At 44.3% G+C, this 23,190-nt stretch overlaps 1 protein-coding gene across 4 annotated transcripts in view; it reads right to left on the minus strand.

The window, feature by feature from the left end:
• phactr3b (phosphatase and actin regulator 3b) overlaps nt 1-23,190 on the minus strand; it is a 65,954-nt gene that overhangs the window by 18,088 nt on the left and 24,676 nt on the right. For all 4 annotated transcript variants that reach the window (XM_078247696.1, XM_078247693.1, XM_078247694.1 and 1 more), the window contains exons 7-8: nt 21,353-21,543; nt 19,124-19,277 (exon numbers count right to left, since the gene is read on the minus strand). In XM_078247696.1, coding sequence (XP_078103822.1) covers nt 19,124-19,277; nt 21,353-21,543 — 345 coding nt within the window. The remainder of the gene's footprint in view (nt 1-19,123; nt 19,278-21,352; nt 21,544-23,190) is intronic.

Genomic DNA, 23,190 nt, shown 5'->3' on the forward strand with positions numbered 1-23,190 from the left:
ACAAAGTGCAGCTGAGGCTGATGGAAATAGGTATGTGGACGCAAACAAGTGTTGACCTGCAGAAGGCGCTAGAGGATCACCAAAAGAGATGTCCATCTTAATTATCGTAAGGTGAACGTGAATGTTTGTATCAAATTTCATGACAATCCATCCAATAGTTGTGGAGATATTTCACTCATAACCTGACATGTGAATGTCATGATGGCGCTCGAGGAAACGTCACCAAAGTCGTCTGGGGACCATGAATGTCTGAACCAAATGTCATGGACACTGCCATGCCTAGAGCAATGTCACCAGCATGTCTAAAAATATGATTCTGAGTTATCCGTTCAAAGTACACTGTCCTGAAACAACAAACAAGCATTGATTTCCTTAAATAATGGACATCCATTAGCCAACGTGGCAGATGTAATCTATTTAAAAATCAATTCTGATTCCGTTTGCATAATAAACACTCTTACAGTATAACTGGGAGGCCAGAATCAGTACTGGACAAAGGCCAGACTGGGAGAACAAATGTACACCTTACTGTATCTGTTTATTTATAGCCTGAAAAATGAAGCAGTGGGTGACAAGCAAACAAATCTAGCCACATATGTCACGGGTCACGCATCCTGATCACTGGTGATCTAACCCTAACGTGGCATGGGGTTAGAAAGGAGAGAAAAACAACCACTGTTTCGTGAGTGGGTGCTTAGGCTTTGAGACTTTTGACATTTTAATTAGAGGGTACTCACAGCTAGATCCCTATAAATAAAAAAAAAACATTGTATAACGTTAATTACTGCATGTGGGACAGGGATGGTCTATAGTTGTGACACCATGTAATTTGAGGATTTTACTTGGTGCCATATATGTGCAGGCTGTGTCTTCCGGTGCTTACGTCTCTCCAACGGCTTTACAATATCTGCCAACTCCAGTCCTGTAATTGGATTGATGCCTGGCTGTGATGCGGCTCGCTATAAAAAGGCACAAATAGAATCTGGAGAGGCACATCCGGAGATTTCTGGAGAAACGCTCCTCGTGTGAAACCACAGAGACAAAAACTAAACACTGTCTTCATTATTTTAACCCTCAGCTGACTACAGGCGGGTTCTCAACCAGAGCATTGAGTGGAAGTGTGTGTATGTGTGTGTGTGTGTGTGTGGGGGGGCGACCCAAAATATGTAACCAAGAACAGGTGAAAATCATTGTTGTTGCAAAATACTCTTTGCGTGTACACACACACACACACGATAAACATCGACATGCTGAAATAAATAAATTGCTTGTGACTCACTCACAAAACACACCGATTCAACATTCATTTAATTTTCAAACAACACCATCTTTTAATTGTACTGCACATTGCTGCAGCTCCTCTTTTCACCCTGCGTCAGGTCTGTGTTTTAGCTACAGAGTGAGACCTCGCAACTTCTGTAAGATCTTTGTTGTCATTCGCACATGCGCAGTAGCTAGGTAAGGATTGAGCTAGCTAGCCGTTTCTCCAACTTCGACCTGTACAAGGCAGGATTAGCCGGGAGACTTCTTCTAAATGAGGGCGCACTTCCAACTGTGTGTGGAATACCTGCAGAACAGGGACATGGAAGTAGTTCTATACAATTTATTTTGTAATTAGGGTGAATTTGTGTGTTGTAGCAGTGTTTTGCCATTGAGAACGAGCTAGCATGCTAACGGTTAGCCCCCTAGGCTCCTCGTCTCGGCTAGTGACGTAGAAAGCCGTGCAGATTTTGAACAGCTCACCCGGAGACTGAAGAGAGTGAAGGAAGGACACATTCAGAAACCCGTATCTCACTCAAAATAGCATGGACGGGTTTTTTCAAAGTTTGTATGCGTGTGGAAGCACCAGAGACACAAAATAACACCCCAAATCCCAGAGAAATGTGATTTTTTATAATATGGGCACTTTAAAACAGAAACATTTTGTACAATTTTAGGATACCAGACTAACTTTTCCACTGGTAGCACTGTAGCGACCAACTTTCTCAGTTATGGCGTTTTTCCATCAAATGGTACCTGCTTGACTCGCCACGACTCTACTCGCCTCGACTTGACTCGACTCACTGTGCGTCCGTTTTCCATTGCAGATTTTAGTACTGCTTCAGCGTGGCTGGTCGTCATAGCAGCGCCACAATAAACTGCCGTGACCTAACGCGACACACACACAGAACGTGGAAGGTGTGTTGTTGCCAGAAGACACATTTAGTTTCAAATGAAGCTGGAGGCAGCAAAAATAAACACAGCTGGCTAAACTATTTAAAAATGGCGGGTTTGTTCAGGACACCCCCGTCTGTTGCTTTCACGTCACCTTTTGGTATCGGCTCAGCTCGCTTGGAACCTCGACTGAGGTGGTACTAAAAAAAGTACCTGTTAGCAGGTACCAGGGACTTTTTTTCGTAATGGAAAACCAAAAAAGGCGAGTAGAGTCGAGGCGAGGCGAGCAGGTACCACGTAATGGAAATTAGTCGTACCAGCACAGGATTTGCTATTAATCAATGATCTTGCATACTGACAGTGGTGAAAGAAGTATTCAGATACTAATTCCACACTGTAGAAATAGGAAGTCCTGCATTGAAAATGTTACTTAAGTAAAAGTATGTAAGTATCATCAGATAAATGTACTTAAAGTATTACAAGTAAAAGTGCTCAATGCAGAAAAATCCTCACATTTTAGAAACTGGAAACGATCCAAACAGTTGTGTGTTTAATGGTCTAATCATTTCAGCTGGACTTGTAGGCCAGTTATGTTGTTGGATAGTTTAATTTATAATAAAACATATTTTATAAATGATGAAGATGAATGTAGTGGAGTAAAAAGTACAATATTTCTCTCTGAAATGTAACGGAGTAGAAGTAGAAAGTGGCATAAAAAGAAAAGACTCAAGTACAAGTACCTCAAATTTGTACTTAAGTACAGTACTTGAGTAAATGTACTTAGTTACATTCCACCACTGCATACTGATATATAGTTGTCGTAATTTGCACTCCCTAGTTTTGCATGGATGTAAAGACTGACAGACTCGGACTTGATATTTGCAAAAAAAATTTATCTGAATTCTATCTGAATATTACTCTCATCTCAAAGAAGGCGGAAGGGGCTCAGTGTTTCAGGTCATGCATTGGTGCCTGCAACTTTCAAGCTTAATCTGTGTGGACCCGGTTACAAGTTTAGAGTTGCCTGCAATACACAGAGCATTGCTCTCCCCTTATGGATTAGCCATAGCGTTAGCCATTGTGGTTGGAAGTGGTAGTCTTCTTCACTGGCTCAGTCAGTCTCTCCCTGCCTGCACTCTCATCGTCAGTCGCGTTTGAGTCAGAACCTCCCGTCACTTAGCCTAGAAATCTAGACGCACCCTAGCGGCAGCAAATGTAATTTGCAGCCAGGGGGGGTCTAGGCACTCTCCGTTGGCTTGCGAGCTGGAAAAACCAAACTCTAGTCAGGCCAATCACATCGTGTATAGAGTCGGTGGGCGGGCTTATGGCTGCTGCTGCTGGGAACTGCAGGAGTTCAGCTTTTCTTTGAGAAAAGAACAAAGAACGGCACTGAAGTCATTCTTAAAAAAAGGAAGATGTGTTTGGAGTATCAACTAGCGTTGCTCTGGTTGGTTGTAGCGCTAACAACAACATCTTGATGTGGGTCTGGCTTGTCAGGCTACCCGTCACTCCTTCCCCACCAGCCTCCTCCTCCTCTCTCTCCTCATTTTGCTTTTTAAAATAATCAGCTATAGACTGTTCACTTTTGGAACACTTGTTGTTTTGTAAAGTTCTACGGCGCTACATACATGCGCATCCCACGCTGTGCATGGGCCGGGAGCACCAGTGCTAATGATCATCATGCACTCGCATGAACGCGACCACGTGGAATTTTATCTCGCACACCCACAATAAATGGTTGCATATGCAACCATTTTGGTCACGGTCTGGAGCCCTGATTTACAAAAATATGTAATTATAAACTGAAAGGTATCCTGTTATAACAGGAACATTTTCTGTTATTTTTTTCGTCACGGTGCAGTGTTTCCCACACAGAGACAATGTGTTTAGTTATAAATTATTTTTTTAACGCTATTTAAAACACGCATTTGTTCAGCTGCATTTCCTTTCCCTGCTCTCCTCCGTCAGTGTCACTCACGCGTCTCTCTCTCTCTCACACACACTCACACACACCTCGATCATCCCCCCGTGCACTCAGCGTCTGTCTCCATGAAAACACTGTCTATTGAGAAGACGGCTGGCGAAAGTTCTCGAAAGGTTGGTAGCTCGTGAACACCTTTACACAATCACACATTAAAAAGTGCTATAAAAAATATTTTATATTCTGAATACAATGTCGTCAGTGTGTTAATGTTGGAGTCCCAACCCGACTCTTAGCAAACAAGCGATTGCGCCCGCTTTAGAAAGTTAACTAGTCGCAAGTTTGCGGTAAAATGCAGTTGGGTTGTCGAGGTCAAAACACGATATGTAGCAGCTGTGAATCAATTAAACTTATTATAAATAATGTTATGTCATTTTTTTACTCTTACACTGAATATTTGCTGCTTCAATCCAGATGAGTATTGAAAAGTATTTTCCGCGACTGAAAAAGGCCCGTGTTGAGGACGAGGACCAGCCTGAACCGGAGGTATCAGTCTGAAACAGAGCTCAACAGTCCCACCAGTGGAATTAGTTACGTTTTTAATTTGTTTACAATATTTTCTGGCTTCAACCCGTGCTGCTCACGCAGAAAGACACACTGGGAGAGAAAGAGATAGATTCGCTTGGCATTGACGAAAGAGTAGGAGAGGAGGACGGCATCCAACCCTCCCGCCCCAAACTGCTTTCTAATCTATGGGAAACACTGCGGTGGCAGCATTCCACTCCTGTAGTCCAAAAGCTTTCTTCTTTTTCCAAAGTAACCAGGGGGCAGACAACACTTGATAACTTTCTGCACTCTTCAGCGGAAAATATGCTCCGGTTAACAAAACCTGTATCTTTGGCAGGTCAAGCACACACACTTTCACACACACAAACAACCTCACATAAAAGAAAAAAAATGGGGTCAAAATGGCAGCAACAGCTATAACGTCCCCTTAATTGCTGAAATTACTTTTCTTGCCCATAGGTGGCGCAGTTTGGGCTGCTGGTCTGAAGCTGTTGGCACTGCTGGGCCTGGTTTCTGCATCAATTACACTTCAATGGATTCAATGTTATGCTCAAAGTAGGCCAAGACTTTCTTGTGTATAGTATCAGACATGACTGTGCTCTTCACTGTTGTGAAAGCTGAGCACTCAGACGTTTCTGGATTTCATCAAAGCGATCGCTGGCCTCGCTGAGTTTTCTTGCCCGCAGGAGGGAAAAAACAGAGGGAAACCCGAGCAGAGCACCCATTAATATTTTATCACGGGTGAAAGGGATTATGAAACTGAAAATATTCTCTGCAGTTGGAACTGCAGAGACAGCCTTGGTTGCCTGGAAACTGCTATTGTGTTGAATACCGTTTATAGAAATATACATTTAAAAGGAAAGTGAATTCAAAGGGGATTTAAGATCACGCCTCAACGACACATGGGGAGACACTTCTTTGTTGATGAAATGATCAATACAGCCTTTAGCTTTGACACTTATTTTTGGAATTTGTACCTTTGATACATCACGTCTGAAAATCTGTAGGTTTTTATTTTTGGGGGGCATTTTTAGGCCTTTATTTATTTTGGACAGCTGAAGATATGAAAGGGGAGAGAGGGGGAATGACATGCATATCATGCAGCAAAGGGCCGCCTGTCGGAGTCGAACCCGTGAGGAGTAAACCTCTATATATGGGCGGCCGCTCTACCAGGTGAGCTACCCGACGTCCATGTCTGAAAATCTGTCTCAGCACATACGATGATTTTCCCCTGAATCTAATTGTTCAGAGTTAAGAGTGAATGGCAATAAGCTGGACTTAAAGACCAAGCATTGGGATTTCTAAATGCTAATATTGCTGTCTTGCAGTCAGCTGCTGTGTGGCGAGTTATTTATAGCGCTCCTGGACAGCAGCTGTGGTTAGTTGCTCAGTCCTGCTTCACGCAGTGAGTTGGGGTGTCAGCACAAATGTGCCACAAACATCCAATTTTTGGTTTAAGGTTCAAGCTTATCTGGTTAAACGGCTTTCACGAATTGAACCACCAACACTACCGGGTTCAACTGTTTTGCACAGTGTTTTGTGTTCACTTCATGTGAAGTCATGTACAACCTGATTGTTCCATTTACAGCATCTTGCTCTTCTTGGATGCTATATTTGTAAGCTATAGGATTCACATTTGTTGCATTTCTGTCCTCCCACCCTACCTTTGTCATTACGGTTTAGTCGACATACTGTAGTTCTTAGCTTCACTATTTAAACTTTAAACCACCCGGTGAGAAATTTGAAGATCTGCACAAAAATGCTATTTAATAATACATCAAAACTATTAGCTTATCCTCCTTGGCCATCACATGACAAACAATTCTTCTTCTTCCGCCTATTTTCCCCCTACTGGGGCACAGGCCGCCTACAAGGATTCTCTAGCGGTCTCGGTCCTGAGCAAGCCTCTCCAGCTGTCCCCAAGTGTGGCCTGTCCTCTTGACATCGGAGTCCAGGTCTCGCCGCCAGCTGTTTCTGGGTTGACCTCTCTTCCTTTTCCCTTGGTGGTTCCAGGAAAGGGACTGTCTGGAGATATTGGAAGCCAGTTTGCAGAGGGTATGCCCTACCCATCTTCAGCGTCGTTGGATGAAACCAAAACAATGCGCTTCTAAAAATAATTTAGAAGCCACACGTTTCTACTAGGAATTCAGGGCAATTACTGCTTCAGGGATTTTAACTTAGTCATCAAACGCATGATCGCTACCCTCCAAAACTTCACAGAGGATCAGGCGGGCTGCAGCAAAATCTCAGCAGTGTTAAAAAGGAAGGTCTTTACATCTTTATATAACAATGTCCTCAGCTGAGGGCATGAGCTGAGGATGCCTGCCTGCCTAAAAGCATGGACCAGAGGACAGGGATGGAGATCATTGCAGTAAACTGTGTCCAGCTCCCCAGAAGAGCCCCGCAGGGAAGTGGGGAGGGTTCAGTCAGAGAAGAGCAGAGGGGGGGAATGTAATCTCTCCATCAGCGGGGACCGGGGCAGAGGGAAAGCAAGCTGGGCTGTGACGTACATAGGCTATTGATAATGGCTGCTGCAGCATTTCGCCAATGAGAGCTATATTTAGAAACAGAGGGTTCCCTTCTGCTATCCTGTGCCAACCCACTGCTCTGCATTATGCTGCAGAGTGCCGTGCTTAAGTACAGTAAATCAATGCAACATTCCATGTGCTCTCCATATACATCCGTAGACGTGTTGCATCACAGCACAAATGAAAAAGAGCACTGCACCGCGATGTTTACATGTATACCGACTGTGTAAAAAGACATTAAGCTTGGTTTAGTTCTGTCAGTCTGGTGTGTTTTGACACAATTTGAATCTATCCGAGTACATTTAAGACAAACTGATGAATAAAATAAAGAGGAAAAACAGAGTTTCCTAAATGTTTTACCTGCATGTGATGAATAAACTGATTATTTTACACTCTTTGGGTCCAACGTGCTGTACTTTAGGAACATAGTGTTTGTATTCCAGATAATCCAAAAATGTTCACTGCAGTGCAGCAATGCAGAAGTGTACACTTACTGTAGTGAGGCTCTGTAGCAGAGCTCCTGCATATTATGATAATGGTACTCTGATAGCAATGCAAACTCCTTCAATAACCGTTTTTGTTTAGAATCCAAGAAAAAAAGTTAACAGTGGGGTTCAGTGGGTCTGTATCCTTATAGCAGTACATTCCTGTATTTAGCAAATGTTACATCTTTTATTTTTCACTACTTTTCCTCCACCATGCTAAAAAAAAAGGATAAAGCACCTGCTTATAACACTTTAATGTCAGTAAAGAGTTTCACTTTTTAAGTGCCTTTGCCAAGAAATATGTCCAGCAGGTCCAGAATCGTTTACATGTTGAAAATAGTCTTCAAATGCCATTTAATAAAGATTATTAAAAAAAAGCAATACAGTCCAGTCTTAACAGACGGCTAGACGTCTTTTCTGTTCCATGCTGCTGTCAGCTAGCCTAGAAATCTAACTACGGGGGAGCTCGGCTCCCCTTAATAAGACGTGGGCTCCCCTGAAAACGTGATTAGTGAAATTTTGGGGGGTCTCTAAAAATATTGACAATGTGTCATTTTGACGTGCAATTTCAGTTTTGTGTAATGTGATCATCGTGGATTATTATGTGTATAATTGCAAAAATATAATTCATGCATGACGACGACTTAAACCTAATTCACTTGAATAAAGAGAACTATACATGCTATTCTTGTCATGAGCATCAAGGCGTGGCGGCGCTGCGGTGCAAATTCAACTCATGTATAGTACATGTTGACTCAAAGACTCGTAGAAAAAATATAAACGTTGGAGGCCAATAATCGGCGCGCAAAGTCCTTGAAATCCATTCTGCAGTAAGGATCATATAGCCATGTCAAAAAGAAAACAAGGCAGTTTAATTGATTTTGGTTTCACTAAGAAACTGTGTAGCGATGACGTTAATAGCACGCCCTGTTGGCACACCTCCCGCCGGGGTGACAACGCAAGAAGAAGGTGAAGAAATAATGTCCTCTCTGGCTGAAGATGGTGGTGGTAACAGCTCGTCAGAGGCCGGTCACCATCCTAACCCCTCTCGCTCCTCTCTCCTGTTAAATTGAAACAGCCAGCAGTGGAGAGACTGGAAGAGCTGATATACATGGCTGTTAAGGATGGAAGCTTAGGGTACGTCGCTTAGGCCTAATTGAACGGAGGAATTATGGTATTCTTCGGTAGCCTGACTATCTTTAACCGTTGTTCATGTGAAATCTCAAAGCCTGATGCCTGTCGATAAAGTATAATAGGGTCAATCCTGTATAGTGCATACACTAGTTCGAACACTGGATACTTTATTGATCCCCAAGGGGAAATTCAAGGACCCAGTAGCTTACAGACATCACACACAACATTCACATACATCACAAACAGGATGATAAAAAAGAAAATCCACATGAATAGCATCGACAATAAAATAAAAAATACTAAATAAATAAGATAAAAAATCCACATGAATGTACTAAGGGATGTATAAGCATGAGACGCTTGCAGTGACAGGGCAGGGACTGACCCTGTGATTGTACAGGTAATTTGCAGCCAGGGGGTCTAGCAACTCTCCGTTGGCTTGCGAGCTGGAAAAACCAAACTCTAGCCGGGCCAATCACTTATGGCTGCTGCTGCTGCTGCTGCTGAACAGCGGTCTTTGGAATCGGCTTTGGCCGCGACTCTGGAAGACTTGGAGTTAAGCTTTTCTTTGAGAAAAGAACAAAGAACGGCACTGAAGTCATTCTTAAAAAAGGAAGATGTGTTCAGTGGCCATTTAGGGAATTTGAAAGACAACCGTTTATCCCGCCCCTCGGATTGAGCCCTGCCAATGGTGAGTTCCCAGACCAGACATCTTGATGTGGGTCTGGCTTGTCAGGCTAACTGTCAGCTGCTTCAGGAACAAACTTCTAAGCGGAAAGAAAAATATTCATCAGAAAATACCCCCCCACCAATGTTTACTCTGCACAGGGTCAGATGAATGCCCCGGCATCAGGTTTAGTTGCCTGGCATGATTGCTGCTGCTCTGCATAGGAGTCAAAGTGAAAATGACTAATTGTTCTCTGTCCACGATACACGCTGTTCTTTTCCTGATGTTGTACAAACAGATGTGCTGCCCAAGGCACAGCACTCAGACACCTCCATGAATGCTTCAGACAGAACACAGTGTGCTAGCCACCTCCGCAAACACTGCTCCGTTCCATTCAACACGACAGACTCAGTATGATTAATTCAGTATGTACACAATCACTGATACAGGGGGGATGTTCAGAGAGCCGGCATGGGAGAGGGTCCCTTCAGCTTTTGTTGTTGCTGTGCGAGCTGCCAGGAGGGGCTCGTCATGTCCTCTGGCAGACCATGTGGTCAGCAGGACAGAGACGCTGGCAGACAAGAACATGGTGCCGTCACCCCAAACAATGGAATGCCTCAGCTGTTCAAAGCTCTGAGTCAGTTCATCTCCGCGACTCTTGTTGACCAGCTAGTCCCGCCGTCAGTCACAGACAGAGATGAGCACTGCAGGACCCGAGCTAGCGGAGCCAGGCAGCGGACACAGCGTCTAGCACCCCCCCACACACACACACACACCCATCTTGGGTGCTAATTGCTGCTGTTTTGTTGCTCTGCACTTTACAGAGAACAGTGGAAATGACGTGCGCCAACGTGACGTCAAAATGACGTAGATCTCGCTGGCGCACCAGGATTTCGAGTGCGCGACCAGAGGGCGACAAAGCGGAAACAGGAAGCACGAACGAGTTTGAGAGCAACCGGAGGCCAGGACTCTCAGAGTGACTGCAAGTCTCTCTTGTAAACTTACCGGATTAAGAGGAGTTCTTTTATGGTGAATGAAAGGCTTGATCAAAAATCAAATCGAAACATTGACGTCAATGCTGCTGCCAGTTCTGCCGTTGTTTACCTTTTTCTTCTTCTTCTAGTCCGTAGAAATAGTGAAGTCGGTAGCCTTTGCTCATTAGCGCCACCTCTGTTCAGGAGAAGACCGCAACTAGTGTTGCGACCACCACGCGCGAGTATAAACCGTCACGGCGCTCCCATGACGCCACACTGGCGCTCGACAGCTCAGCTGCGGCGAGTATACCCCACGTTTTAGATTCCCCGTTGATGAAGATGAACATGAAGCGTCACTATGATATTAGTAACGCCTGTGAAATCTCAAATCGCATGCTGTTAAAAAGGCCTAAGAAGATCATTTCAGTCAAAGAGGAAGATATTCCTAGGCTAGCGTTATTCTTTTTATTATTGTCAACAAATCCCATCAAAGACAAAAAAAAAAAAAATATGTGTTAGGCCGTCTATCAACACTTTTCAACTTTTCCAGCATGTTACATTTCATTTTGTGAAAGCACACAGCACAACGCACAGTAATTTCCTAAAACAGCTGGGCACTGTTGTTTTTTAGCACATTTCTTGGGCTCTATTTTCAGCAGCAGATTAAAACACATATGGTGCTCCAATGAGTATTTGGGGGCAACAGGACTCTCTCTGTCTGTCTGTCTGTCTGTCTGTGTGTGTGTGTGTTTTCATGGTAATGAAGGAAGTTACCCAGTGCAACAGTGTGGCTCACTGATGTGTATTTCGTTATATTTATATCGTATTTGGACAACAACGAAGGAATAAGACATATCGGGCTTTGATGCACAAACAATACCTGTCAGTAGGATGCATTGATTGTTGCCTTTGGTCTTGGGATTTGTTGACAATCAGAAGATTGAATAAATAATGTTGTACATTTCTAACTGACTCCCATAACTGAAGAGCAGTTTGGCATAGATGCTCCAGTCAGAGAATTAATCACTGCAGTAATGGAACACATGGAACTGTATGACCAGCAGTGAACTTGGCTCCCAACCGAGCCGCTGCTCTGACCTCTGTCACTGTGTACATACTGTCTATAACCCGGCCTCCCACTGTCACACTGCCCCCTCTTATGACACATAATTGATCACTTCCCGTTTTTATTATGCAAGCGTTACAGAGGTTCAGTTTACATAAGCAGTTTGTAGTGTTTTGGATGTAGCTTTGTCCCAATATAATGCCCCCCTGCAGACTACAACATCCTCTCTGGTATGTACAGAAGTTCAGTAACTAAGTTCATGTTGCATAATGTCTCTTGCTATTCCACAATTACCCGCTGGAATTTGCCCATGTGCGCACGGAACAGCTTTGGTTTATGAGAACGACACACGCATCAGACGCAAGCATAGCTACTCTGACTATCCAGATTGACACGCAGCTGTGAAATGCCTTTTGGGTGAGGGCGTAGGGAAAAGACACATGGAGAAGCGTGATTCTTATTCTGAACATTTCTACACAAGAAAAGGCAAAAATTGCAATTGTAGGGATGAATGAGGATTTAATTGCTTTACAGCGTGGGGTGCAGTACCACTGCAATATTCACAGTTTTATAGTATTTAATTATAAAATGAGCAGCGAAAATGTAAAAAAACCATCACAAAAACCATCAAAAGTGTCAGCAAAAAAAACAAACAGCGAAAGCGTTGAAAGAGAGTCGAAAGCATTAAGGCGTTGAAAATGTCAAAAGCATTAAAAAAAAAGAAGCTCCAAATATGTGGTCTCAGGGCTCAACGAGTACCTTTGTACAGTGAAAAGCAAAAAGTTGACAGTTTCTAGGCTGAGGCTAACCATCTCTGCAGGAGTTAGCCACGCTCAACCTTAAAGACCCTGACACACCAACCCGATTATCGGCCGTCGGACCGTCTGGCGAGGTCGGTGACTCGAGTCTGTTCGGTGTGTTCCGTGCCGTCGTCCGTCGGAGGAGCTGTCAGCCTTTATTTTGGCCGACCCGACATGTTCAGTCGGAGACAGGGCAGTCGGGACTCACCCGGAAATGGCGAGCGGATGAGCCTCTCAAAATCTGACGAAAATCTTTTAAACTGACCTTTGTCGATCTGAAATGAAGACAGATTCAGCAACTGCACGGCCTATTTCTCGCTTAAAATGTTTTCAGAAACACGTTTCGGTGAACTGTTTTAGTACGACATGAGATCGTATTCTGAACAAGCCGCCATGACAGTCTGGCTGTGGATTTCCGGAGAAAAAAGAACCACGTGACGTGTTCGTCCAATCGGCTGCCGCTTTTCATTTTCTGGGAAACGATACAGAGAAGCGCCGCCTGCTGCTATGGAGACGTATTACGCGCAGAGCGTACGCTCAAGTCGGCATCGCCTCAGTGTGTTTTGAGGCATTTTTTTCGGACCTCGGGGACCCGACTGATCAGTCCGACTGGCTTTTCTGCCGACGGTCGGCCGTCTGGTTGGTGTGCAACAGCTCTAAGGATGTGGACTGCCAGATCTAGTGTTTTGGATGTAGCTTTGTCCCAATATAATGCCCCCCTGCAGACTACAACATCCTCTCTGGTATGTACAGAAGTTCAGTAACTAAGTTCATGTTGCATAATGTCGCTTACTAGTCCACAATTACCCGCTGGAATTTTCCCATGTGCACACGGAGAAGCTCACATGGAACAGCTTTGGTTTATGAGAACGTCACACGCGTCAGATGCACGCATAGCTACTCTGACTATCCAGATTGACACGCAGCTGTGAAATGCCTTTGGGTGAGGGCGTAGGGAAAAGACACATGGAGAAGCGTGATGCCAGGCTTAAAGAAGCTCATGGATCGTATTATTTTAACCTGCTTGAATGTCACACTGCCTTACTCATCTCTCAGAGTTAAATTAGAAAGCGGGGAGCAAAAGGCTTAGCTGTAAATTAATTAGGTCTAATCAAACACTCGCCGGGATGTTTCCCTCTCAGTGTGGTCGGACAGGAACGGAAACCAGCTCTCTTTCTTTCTCAGCTCAAAGTCTTCATTTCTCTAGTTAGGTGCTTTGACCTGTGATGGCACTGGGTATGTAATGAAACCACACCCAGGACACACAGGGGTCCGATCTCCCTGGAGTTCATTGACTCAATGGTCAACGATGATGAAGGAGAAGATGGAGGCTCTGAGCAGAGAGACAGCAGCTCTTTCAGACACAGTCAGAGCCACAGAGGAGCAGCTGAGAGCTGAAGACGTCTCTCTACAGGGCTGCAGTGGAACGAGTCCAGCAGCGCCCCCTGCTGGATGATCCACTCAGGAGCTCTCATAGACGAGCCCAAACGCCTGGGCAACCTGAGCTTCAACATCTGGGGTCCGTTTCAGAAAGCAGGTTTAGTGAAAACTCTGAGTTTGTTAACCCTGAGACGAGGGAAACTCTGGGTTCTCTGTTTCAGAAAGGGAGGTTAATCAAACCTGAGAGAGAGGGGTAACTCCAGCCAGTTTCAGAAAGAGAGGTAACTTAACCTCAGAGTCAGTTACCATGGTAACTGAGTCTGTGAGCCTAACCAGGTCGGGAGCAGGTTTTCTTCAATTTTAGCGGTTTGTTATCTGCATGAATAAAAAAACATATTGGTTTATTATAAACCTTGCATGTCCTTTTGTCGACGATCCCGTTGATGAAGAAGCTGTATTACTCTACAGAGAGTTTACGTCGGGAGATGATATTGAGTCCCGACTAGCTGTATTTTCATTTCCACATAACCGAGTTTTGAGGTATTTTCTTCACAGTCGATCAGATATGTACCTTATCCGTCCTCGTATCACTGACGTCCACCATCGTCGACATGCTTTTACCAGCAGATTCTTTGTGTCGACGTTTTTTTGCAAACAAGAGTTTCCCATCTCAGGGTAAATCAACTCAGAGTTCAGGGTTAGAGGGTTAGACTCAGTTTGTTAAACCTCCTTCCTGAAACGGACCCCTGGAACAAGATGAAGGAGATGGTCTCCTACACTCCCCTGATTCTGGACCCAAACGCTGTTTCTAAAAAGGAAAATGTTTCACCTGCTCAGTTTGTAAAAAACAAAAAACAAAAAGTTACAGTAAGCATAGCAAATTGGTTATTCACATGAGAATCCACAGCGGGGAAAAAACACTTAGTTGTTCAGTTTGTGGTGAAAGATTTGCACGCCATAGTACTCTGAACTGACACTGTCCACTGACCGTCCACACCAGGGAGAAACATTTCACCTGCAGTGCTTGCGATAAAAGACTCAGTCAGCAGTCTGGTGTCAAAAGTCACCAGTGTGTTGGTCAGAGCAGCAGAAAGAAATGAAGCTGCAGAGATGCTTGTTGAATGTTGGGTTTTTTTTCCCAGCAGGATTGAAGTACTGAGGGCAAGACTTGGTTCAACACTGATCAGCTGTCAGACTTAAGGCCTTTTTTATGGTTGTGCGTCGATTCGACGGCGTACCCCGGCAGACCCCTCTGCGTCTACGCCGGACCATACGCCGTAGCCTGACGTGCACCTCAGTGTTTCCCACACATAGACTAATGTGTGGCGGTGCGCCTCACTATCAACACGGGCTGCCGCACATTGCGTTTCGTTATTTATTTTTTTAAACACGTTCTTCTGCATTTCCTTTTACCTGCTCTCCTCCGTCTCTCTGTCACTTGTGTCTCGCTCACACACACACACACACACACACACACAGGTCCTCCCACCGTGCGGTGTTTGGTGTTTTTAGCCCCCAACGTCGCCTTCCAGGCAGCGCGGCAATGGTTATGTCAAAGAAGTTAGGTTAGTGTTAAGGTGAGGGTTAGCTGCCTGTAAGGCGACGTTGGAGACGTAAAACACCATCGAGCCCACAGCGTCCGTCTCCATAAAGGGAGGGAAGACGGCTGGTGAAAGTCACAAGTTCACTAAAGGTTGGTATCTATCTGGTGAACACCTTTACACAATCACACGTTCACAATCACTGACCCGACTCTTAGCAAACAAGCGATTGCGCCCGCTTTAGGAAGTTAACTAGTCGCAAGTTTTCGGTAAAATGCAGTTGGGTTGTCGAGGTCAAAACACGATATGTAGCAGCTGTGAATCAATTAAACTTATTATAAATAATGTTATGTCATTTTTTGCTCTTACAACCCAACGTCATACGCGGGTTGGGTTTAGGAAAAGAACAAACGTGGAAAGTAAACGTGACACGCAGGACACGACCCCCGGTCTCCTGGGTGAACGTCCTGTGTTTGACCCATCCTCCCCCCCGACCAACCTCCCTACGTGGATTTTCTCCCTTTCATGCTACTCGCTACGGCGTCAAGGTAATGTAAGTCAACGGAGGCCAAACGGCGTTGATAAACACGCTAAAAAGCGAGTCTGCGTCTTGATAACACGCCAATAATCAGTCCTTCCAGAAAAATGAGGAGTTTTTTTGTGATTGTTGTGGGCATTGATTATGCAGCACGTTTTCTTAAAAAATGATGGAATATGCGGGATGTTTATGCAATTTTATGCGATGAAATTGCGGGAACTTGCACAAACTGTAGTTTCGTCGTGGCTTCATTGCGGGGTTTGCAGCTTTCCGATGATGTTCACGTCGCGCAATTACGTCACTTCATAACGTTCCCATGGCAACAGGGGGAAACGGCTGCTCTTGTGTGAAGTAAATGCAACATTTATCAACTTTCTGCTAAGATATATGCTGATTAGGAATTATGCGATCGCATAATCGCGTTTTTCTGGAGGGACTGAATAATGGCATACGAACTGGCGTGTCATACATACGCCACTTAATGAGATCAGTCTGCAGGAGTGGTTCAGTCCCCCCCCCCCGTGTAATCTTAAACAGGGTTGTCAGACGGCAAGGTAAAGTGGTAAAAAAATATCAATAACAAAAAAGCAGCTTCAACTCCCTGTGAGTCGAAAAAAGTCAATTCACAGTCAAGAGAGCCGCTGTTGTACTGTCCAGTACCTACTCCTTGACATGTCAGTGTCAGTGGGGCAGGCATTTTGTTTTAGCAAAAAGTCACGATATGTCCAAACACCAACCCTCCTCCTCCTCCCACCCAGGACACCCTGCCACTGTGCTATTCACTAAAAATCAAACCTGATTTGACCTTTAATCCTATTATCAGTCACCATAAGAACAGCCTTTGGCCATTATACAAATCACAACAAATACGATTATGTTCTCTGTTGCATTCCTCCCCTGCCTCCCAGAAAATCCTGTTCCAGACTCCGAAATTCAGATCACTTGACCCAGAGAAGCTACAGCCACGGAAAGGAGAGAAACAATTAAAAGCACAACTTTTGTCGCGACTATTTGAACTGATTCCTGATTAACGTTTACTGCAATTTAGCACTTATTACTCGGGGCTGTTGTTAACGTGCGACTGCATTTTAGACAACGTGCATCAAAATCAAAATGTTAGTTAAGAGAGAGAAAGAGAGAAATCAACATGCATGGAGAGTCTAAAGATGACATGATGAACGGTGAAAGACAGAGCCTGATATAATGCATACAATGCATTGATAGGAAAGTAAATAGAAAAGACCAACTTTGTTCCCTTTTTCTTATCCTCACGTGACTGACCATCACCGTGACTGCTTACCACAATCTTCTGTACGCTACTGTGATTAGGTGTGCTAATATTGATCCTGAATCAATATAATGGAATACATTTCAACAGCACCACAGAACACAACCTGAACCAACACCTCTGCATTGACTAAAGGGCTCCTTGACCCTTGATGGTGTTTTCTTGTAAACAACCAAAGGTTCATGTTCACGTTTTTCTCACTAGAACACATTGTGTGTATCCTTGATGCATTTAATGCATTTCCTTCCTCATAAAAATGTGTTGCAAAAGCCAATTTTTCTTAAAAGTTTGAAACCTACACCGTTTACATCCATGACATACCGCATCCTGGCATGTTACCGCTACCTGTAGATCAGTGGAATAATGTGATACGACATCATTATGTATTGCGTCACCCACATGTACAAACGTAGCTAGATAAACTGCTCCATGGCGCAGCTGCAAGTCAAAAACTCCACGTTAGCTTTAAAGGTCCGACGTGTGGGAATTTCTCCCATCTAGCGTCGAGATCATATATCGCAATCAACTCTCTCGCACCACGCAGTTCAAAAGTACGTATCACAGCTACGGTAGCCTTCACGCTTTTTTCTGATGACGCCGGTCTCTGGCTCGTTTCAATATCCTTTTTCTGGGAGAAGAAGAAGAAGACTCCCGTTTCTGAAATTTGGATTTTGAATACGTGTGGTCCTCCGTGTTTCCTTCTTCAAACTTGCCGGGGGCCGGGAAGCTACGATACCCGTTAGCAGCATTAGCAGCAGCTGTGAGTTTATCATGTGACAGCGAAAACGCGAAAGGCGGAGCAGTATGTCCTGTATGTCCCTTACCGGCTAACGTATTTCAAGATGGAGCATGAATATGGAGCGTCTACCCCAGTTCATGCAAACGCAAATGTAAAATTTCAAGCCAAAAGGAATACTTGGAATTGATGGTGGTGGTAAATATTCATGAAAAAGGACAAGTTTCTGAACGGGCAACACGGAATTTGATAATGAACAACTAAACACGTTACACACTGGGGCTTTAACATGACATGGATTTCACTGGATTCAGCTAGGTGTAGCTAACAGCTCTAGTGCAGTCAGCAGCATGAGCATGCTTCCTAGAATGTTATTACTGAACTACAACTAGGAGGCATACTTTGTATTTCTTTGCCTGATGAACACAGGCATTACAACGTGAGTCATCCAGGTAAAAAACCTGAGGCTTATGTAGGCTGTTACTCTAGTTTAGCGTGGGGCGGCTGCTGTAGGTGAACTGAACTGTACTGTAACTGGAGGGAGGCCGTGAATAACAAATGAGTCACCCTTTTAAGTGAGTTGTATTAGAGAAGAAATGGCTTGAAGACCTGACTCTGAAAATCCTTACTCGGGTACAGACCCACCAAATTCCTCCCGTCCTCATAGTGAGCCAGTGTTTGGTACCAATGTGCCTGTACAGAGACCAAAACCAAAACCTGAAGACATGAAAGGGGAAAGAGAGGAGGGGAACAACATGCAGCAAAGGGCCGCAGGTCGGAGTCAAAACCGCGGCCGCTGCGTTGAGGAGTAAACCTCTATATATGGGCGCGCGCTCTACCAACTGAACTACCCGGGCGTCCTTTTTAAAGTATTTTTAAGACGTTTTTAAAACTACAGTCACAGTGGGGCGGCTCGGTTGGGTACTTAGACGGTCATATTTTCAAATCTGCATTTAGCTTTTAGCACTGACTTAATATAGGGCCCTATCGAATCTGTGTTTAGCTTATTTACATTCTCAATTTCCTGATTCCTTCGATGACTCTGTTATAACAGAAACTATTGGGCTCTACGTTAATGCTGCCATCAGTCTGTGACTGGCCCCAGCCGGGCCATCGTCAGAAAAAAAGACACTTTCCGCTGGGATTTTTCTGGAGGAAACCCTGACTTCTTTCAACTTTCCGGCGAGCATCTACAGTCAAAAGGCTTTTGTGATATGTGGGCATTTGTTAGGGCACGGTGGAAGGGAAACCCCCGTTTAGACAACAACGGTGTTTAGTGATGAAACAGACATACATGGGGAAGATGGGGGGGGCAGGTTGATCTGGGTCCACAGTTCGACTCACTTGGCCAGCTTCAGCTCTATCTGCTGACGGATTTCCTGCCGCTCCTGGTCGCTGCGGACGGGGAAGATGTTGCGGTCCTCCAGCTCCTGCTTGCTCGGTCGGTTCCGAAGCTTCACAGCCAGCAGCTCCTTCCTCATCCTGCGTGGGAGGGTCCCTGTTGTTGTCGAGCACAAATTAAAAAGGTCAATAACGTCACAGTGGTTTTTCCAGCTAAGCCCGTTGAACTGATGCTAATCGGCACACAGTGTGCTGTAGTGCTTTTTCATAAGACCTAACACCTTATTAATTAAATACATACTGTACTTATCAAGATGTTAAAGTTTGCACTTAGTGGACCTTTTTGTGTTTTCTTGTACAACTTTGAATCATGAATTAATTAAATAATTCTGTTTAACAAAAAACAATTGTAATAGTAAAAATGTATATAAATGAATAAAGAACTGAATACATACTACTCAAGTCAGTATTTAGTGGTGGCACCCTTGACAGCAGTAACAGCCTTGAGCCTGTGTGGATATGTTTAGACATTACAATTTTATTAGCCTCGTTAGAAAGAAGAAAGAAATAAAACTAAGAGACGTTATTTATTCGTCACATACAATCTTACAGTACAATATTTAATAAACTCTGCATTTAACCTATCCTAACCAGTGGACAGCCACATACTGTAGCAGCGTCCGGGGAGCGACATGAGGTTCAGGGCCAGATGTACGTACATTTGCGAACGTAGCGTTATCAGCGCCATGGCCAACCCGCAGAAAGCGCACGCTGTGATACTTCAGCTTACGTCGTGTTTACCAAACCTGCACTTCATCGGGTAATCAGCGCCTTTCTCCGCCCACTATACTGTGAATTGGGCTGCAGCAAAGCGTTAAGTACTGGTGCTATGATGCGGCTGAGTGCAGACTGCCATATTCCCACTGCTGATGCTAGGACTGTTTGAAATGATCCTGATGCCAATATTGGTAATGTAGCGAGGAGTTTTAACAGCTGTTGGAATGGAATGTGAACACTGAGTCGGAGATTCAATGTCATCTTTTGATTTCTTCCAGTAACTGTAATATTGCGTGGCTGCTTAATCTGGAACGCTTAACGATTTGGTGTTCACTCAACTGAAAAAGTGTGATCCTTGTGGCAAAAATCCTTGTGGCATAATTTCTTACTTGAAAGAATCTGAATAAAATGGTGTTTGGGTAAACCATATTTTTGTTGTAGCTGATGAAAAGATGCAAATGATCCTTCCATATATAAATCCCCTACGTTACACCGAGCTCTTTCCACATATCAAAAGGCCGTGTCTAGACAAGAAGGAGGGAAGACCCTACTATTTTCTAATGCCATCCATTCACACACACACACCCACATCCACACACACACACACACACACACATACAGCCTGTAAAAAGGCCCAACAGGGACTTTTCTTCTTGAGGAAGATGAAATCATTCAGCGTGTGCAGGACTCTGATGACTTACCCGTGTTTTATTGAATCAGTCTTGACATTGTGTGTTGTGGTGTGGTACAGTGGTCTTCCAATAATCAGTAAGGGTAAACTAAGGTCTAAGGTGGTTGAGGTACAGCTACCACAACTGCAACATATATATGATAAACGGGTCAGGGGTAAGGCTAACCACATTTTAAACTGCCCTGATTGGATTCTGTCATTGGTTTTGGGGGAAGGAGTGTCTCCATTGTTGTGTTTACAATGTTGTTGGCATCTGGTGGTGCATTTTCTGTGTATGTGTTTTTAGACATCCTGCTGCACACTAAATTTCCTTTTCTAAGGATAAATAAAGTGGAACTAGAACATTTGCATTCCTGTCTCTGCAGTCCTGAAGATATTTGCGTCACATCACCCTTGCTGTTCTGGTGGCGTGCATGTCTGTCACGTCCATCATAACTCCACAGTCTACCATTTTCACATTCTTTCCCTTAAGGGTCACAGACATGTTAACCGCAGGCAGCTGTGCACCAATGACCCACATGAATGGCCAAGAATTAGGCCAGCGGAGCAGATGTTGATGGGACCGCTGAAACTTAACACCAGTAACACTGCTATTCATCATCGCTGTAAATATCCCTGTCATCACTGTACACAAACATCGGCAGGGTTTATGCTGCTGCATTATCCACTGACACGATGCCCAGATTTTGCTGGCTTTGTACATGAAGCAGGCCAATAACGCTAGAGCAAATATTGCACCGCATGTCTTCTGTCAGCAGACCTACCAGAGATGACAGACGCGTTCCAGCTGTCCTGGTCGCTCAAGTATTCGTCCAGACGCCAGTTCTCTTTGTTCTCATCAGACTCCTTTTTGCTCTCCGACTCCCCTGCAGGCTCCCTCTCTGTGCTGGACGTGCGGGACAGACGGCCATCCAGCCGGCGCTTCAGAGAGGAGCGCGCCTCCTTCGTCTGGAAACTGAGCTCACACATCACAAGACAAGCCTGTCAATTTACAACTTTAATTGTAATTGACAATCTAGAGTCTAGTTTTAGCTCTAGATGGGGTGGGATAGGGGGATAATAATGTCTGTAGATTTGTATGACTTTATGTATCTGTATTGTATACTGTAAATACTTTGTCTGTATTTTATTGCGCCATCTACCTGCCCAGGGACTACGGGCGGAAACTAGCAATTTGCTACAACCTGGCACAAGACATCTATTCATGTTTTTTTGTGCACTGTCCCTGTTCAAATAAATAAATCACAAAGACAAATTACAACTACAATTATACCATGGCCACTGAGAGTTCTCAATTCTGATTGGCTAGGAGGTGTGTATTAACTTGAACACACCTATGATGTAGTGGTTTGTTTGCAGCTCTACATGAATGTGCCAGTATTCTACTGCAGGTAAGGACAGCAACCTCTTCCTGTATGTTGTAATGTTGCCTTGCAACACAAAACCTGACGCTCATGAACCACATTTTATTATGTTTAAAACAGAAAAGCGAGATCAGAATTAGTTGCATGTGTAAATTAACAACTCATATTTTCATACAAGCGGGATAATACCCTCCAAGTTTCTGCGCTCCATAATTGCTGTTGCTCACCAGAGGCCCCAAAATACAATTATCGCAATACTTACGTCACGATACAATATTATTGCGATTTTAAACATATCGCGATATTCTGCGTTATATTGCCGTTTATTACCTTTTTTTCAACTTCAAATACACTCACCTAAAGGATTATTAGGAACACCTGTTCAATTTCTCGTTAATGCAATTATCTAATCAACCAATCACATGGCAGCTGCTTCAATGCCTTTAGGGGTGTGGTCCAGGTCTAGACAATCTCCTGAACTCCAAACTGAATGTCAGAATGGGAAAGAAAGGTGATCTAAGCAACGTTGAGCGTGGCATGGTTGTTGGTGCCAGACGGGCTGGTCTGAGTATTTCACAATCTGCTCAGTGACTCAGGGATTTTCACGCGCAACCATTTCTAGGGTTTACAAAAAATGGTCTGAAAAAAGGAAAAACATCCAGTATGCGGCAGTCCTGGGGGGCGAAAATGCCTTGTTGATGCTAGAGGTCAGAGGAGAATGGGCAGACTGATTCAAGCTGACAGAAGATCAACTTTGACTCAAATAACCACTCGTTACAACCGAGGTATGCAGCAAAGCATTTGTGAAGCCACAACACGCACAACCTTGAGGCGGATGGGCTCCACCAGCAGAAGACCCCACCGGGTACCACTCATCTCCACTAAGAATAGGAAAACGAGGCTACATTTTGCACGAGCTCACCAAAATTGGACAGTTGAAGACTGGAAAAATGTTGCCTGGTCTGATGAGTCTCGATTTCTGTTGAGACATTCAGATGGTAGAGTCAGAATTCGGCGTAAACAGAATGAGAACATGGATCGGTCATGCCTCGTTACCACTGGGCAGGCTGCTGGTGGTGGTGTAACGGTGTGGGGCCAACATTTCTAAAGAATGCTTCCAGCACCTTGTTGAATCAACGCCACAAAGAATTAAGGCAGTTCTGAAGGCGAAAGGGGGTCAAACACAGTATTAGTGTGGTGTTCCTAATAATCCTTTAGGTGAGTGAGAAAAATGTCTC

This window comes from Sander vitreus, chromosome 4 (genome assembly GCF_031162955.1).
Source record: "Sander vitreus isolate 19-12246 chromosome 4, sanVit1, whole genome shotgun sequence".
Taxonomy (NCBI): Eukaryota; Metazoa; Chordata; class Actinopteri; order Perciformes; family Percidae; genus Sander; species Sander vitreus.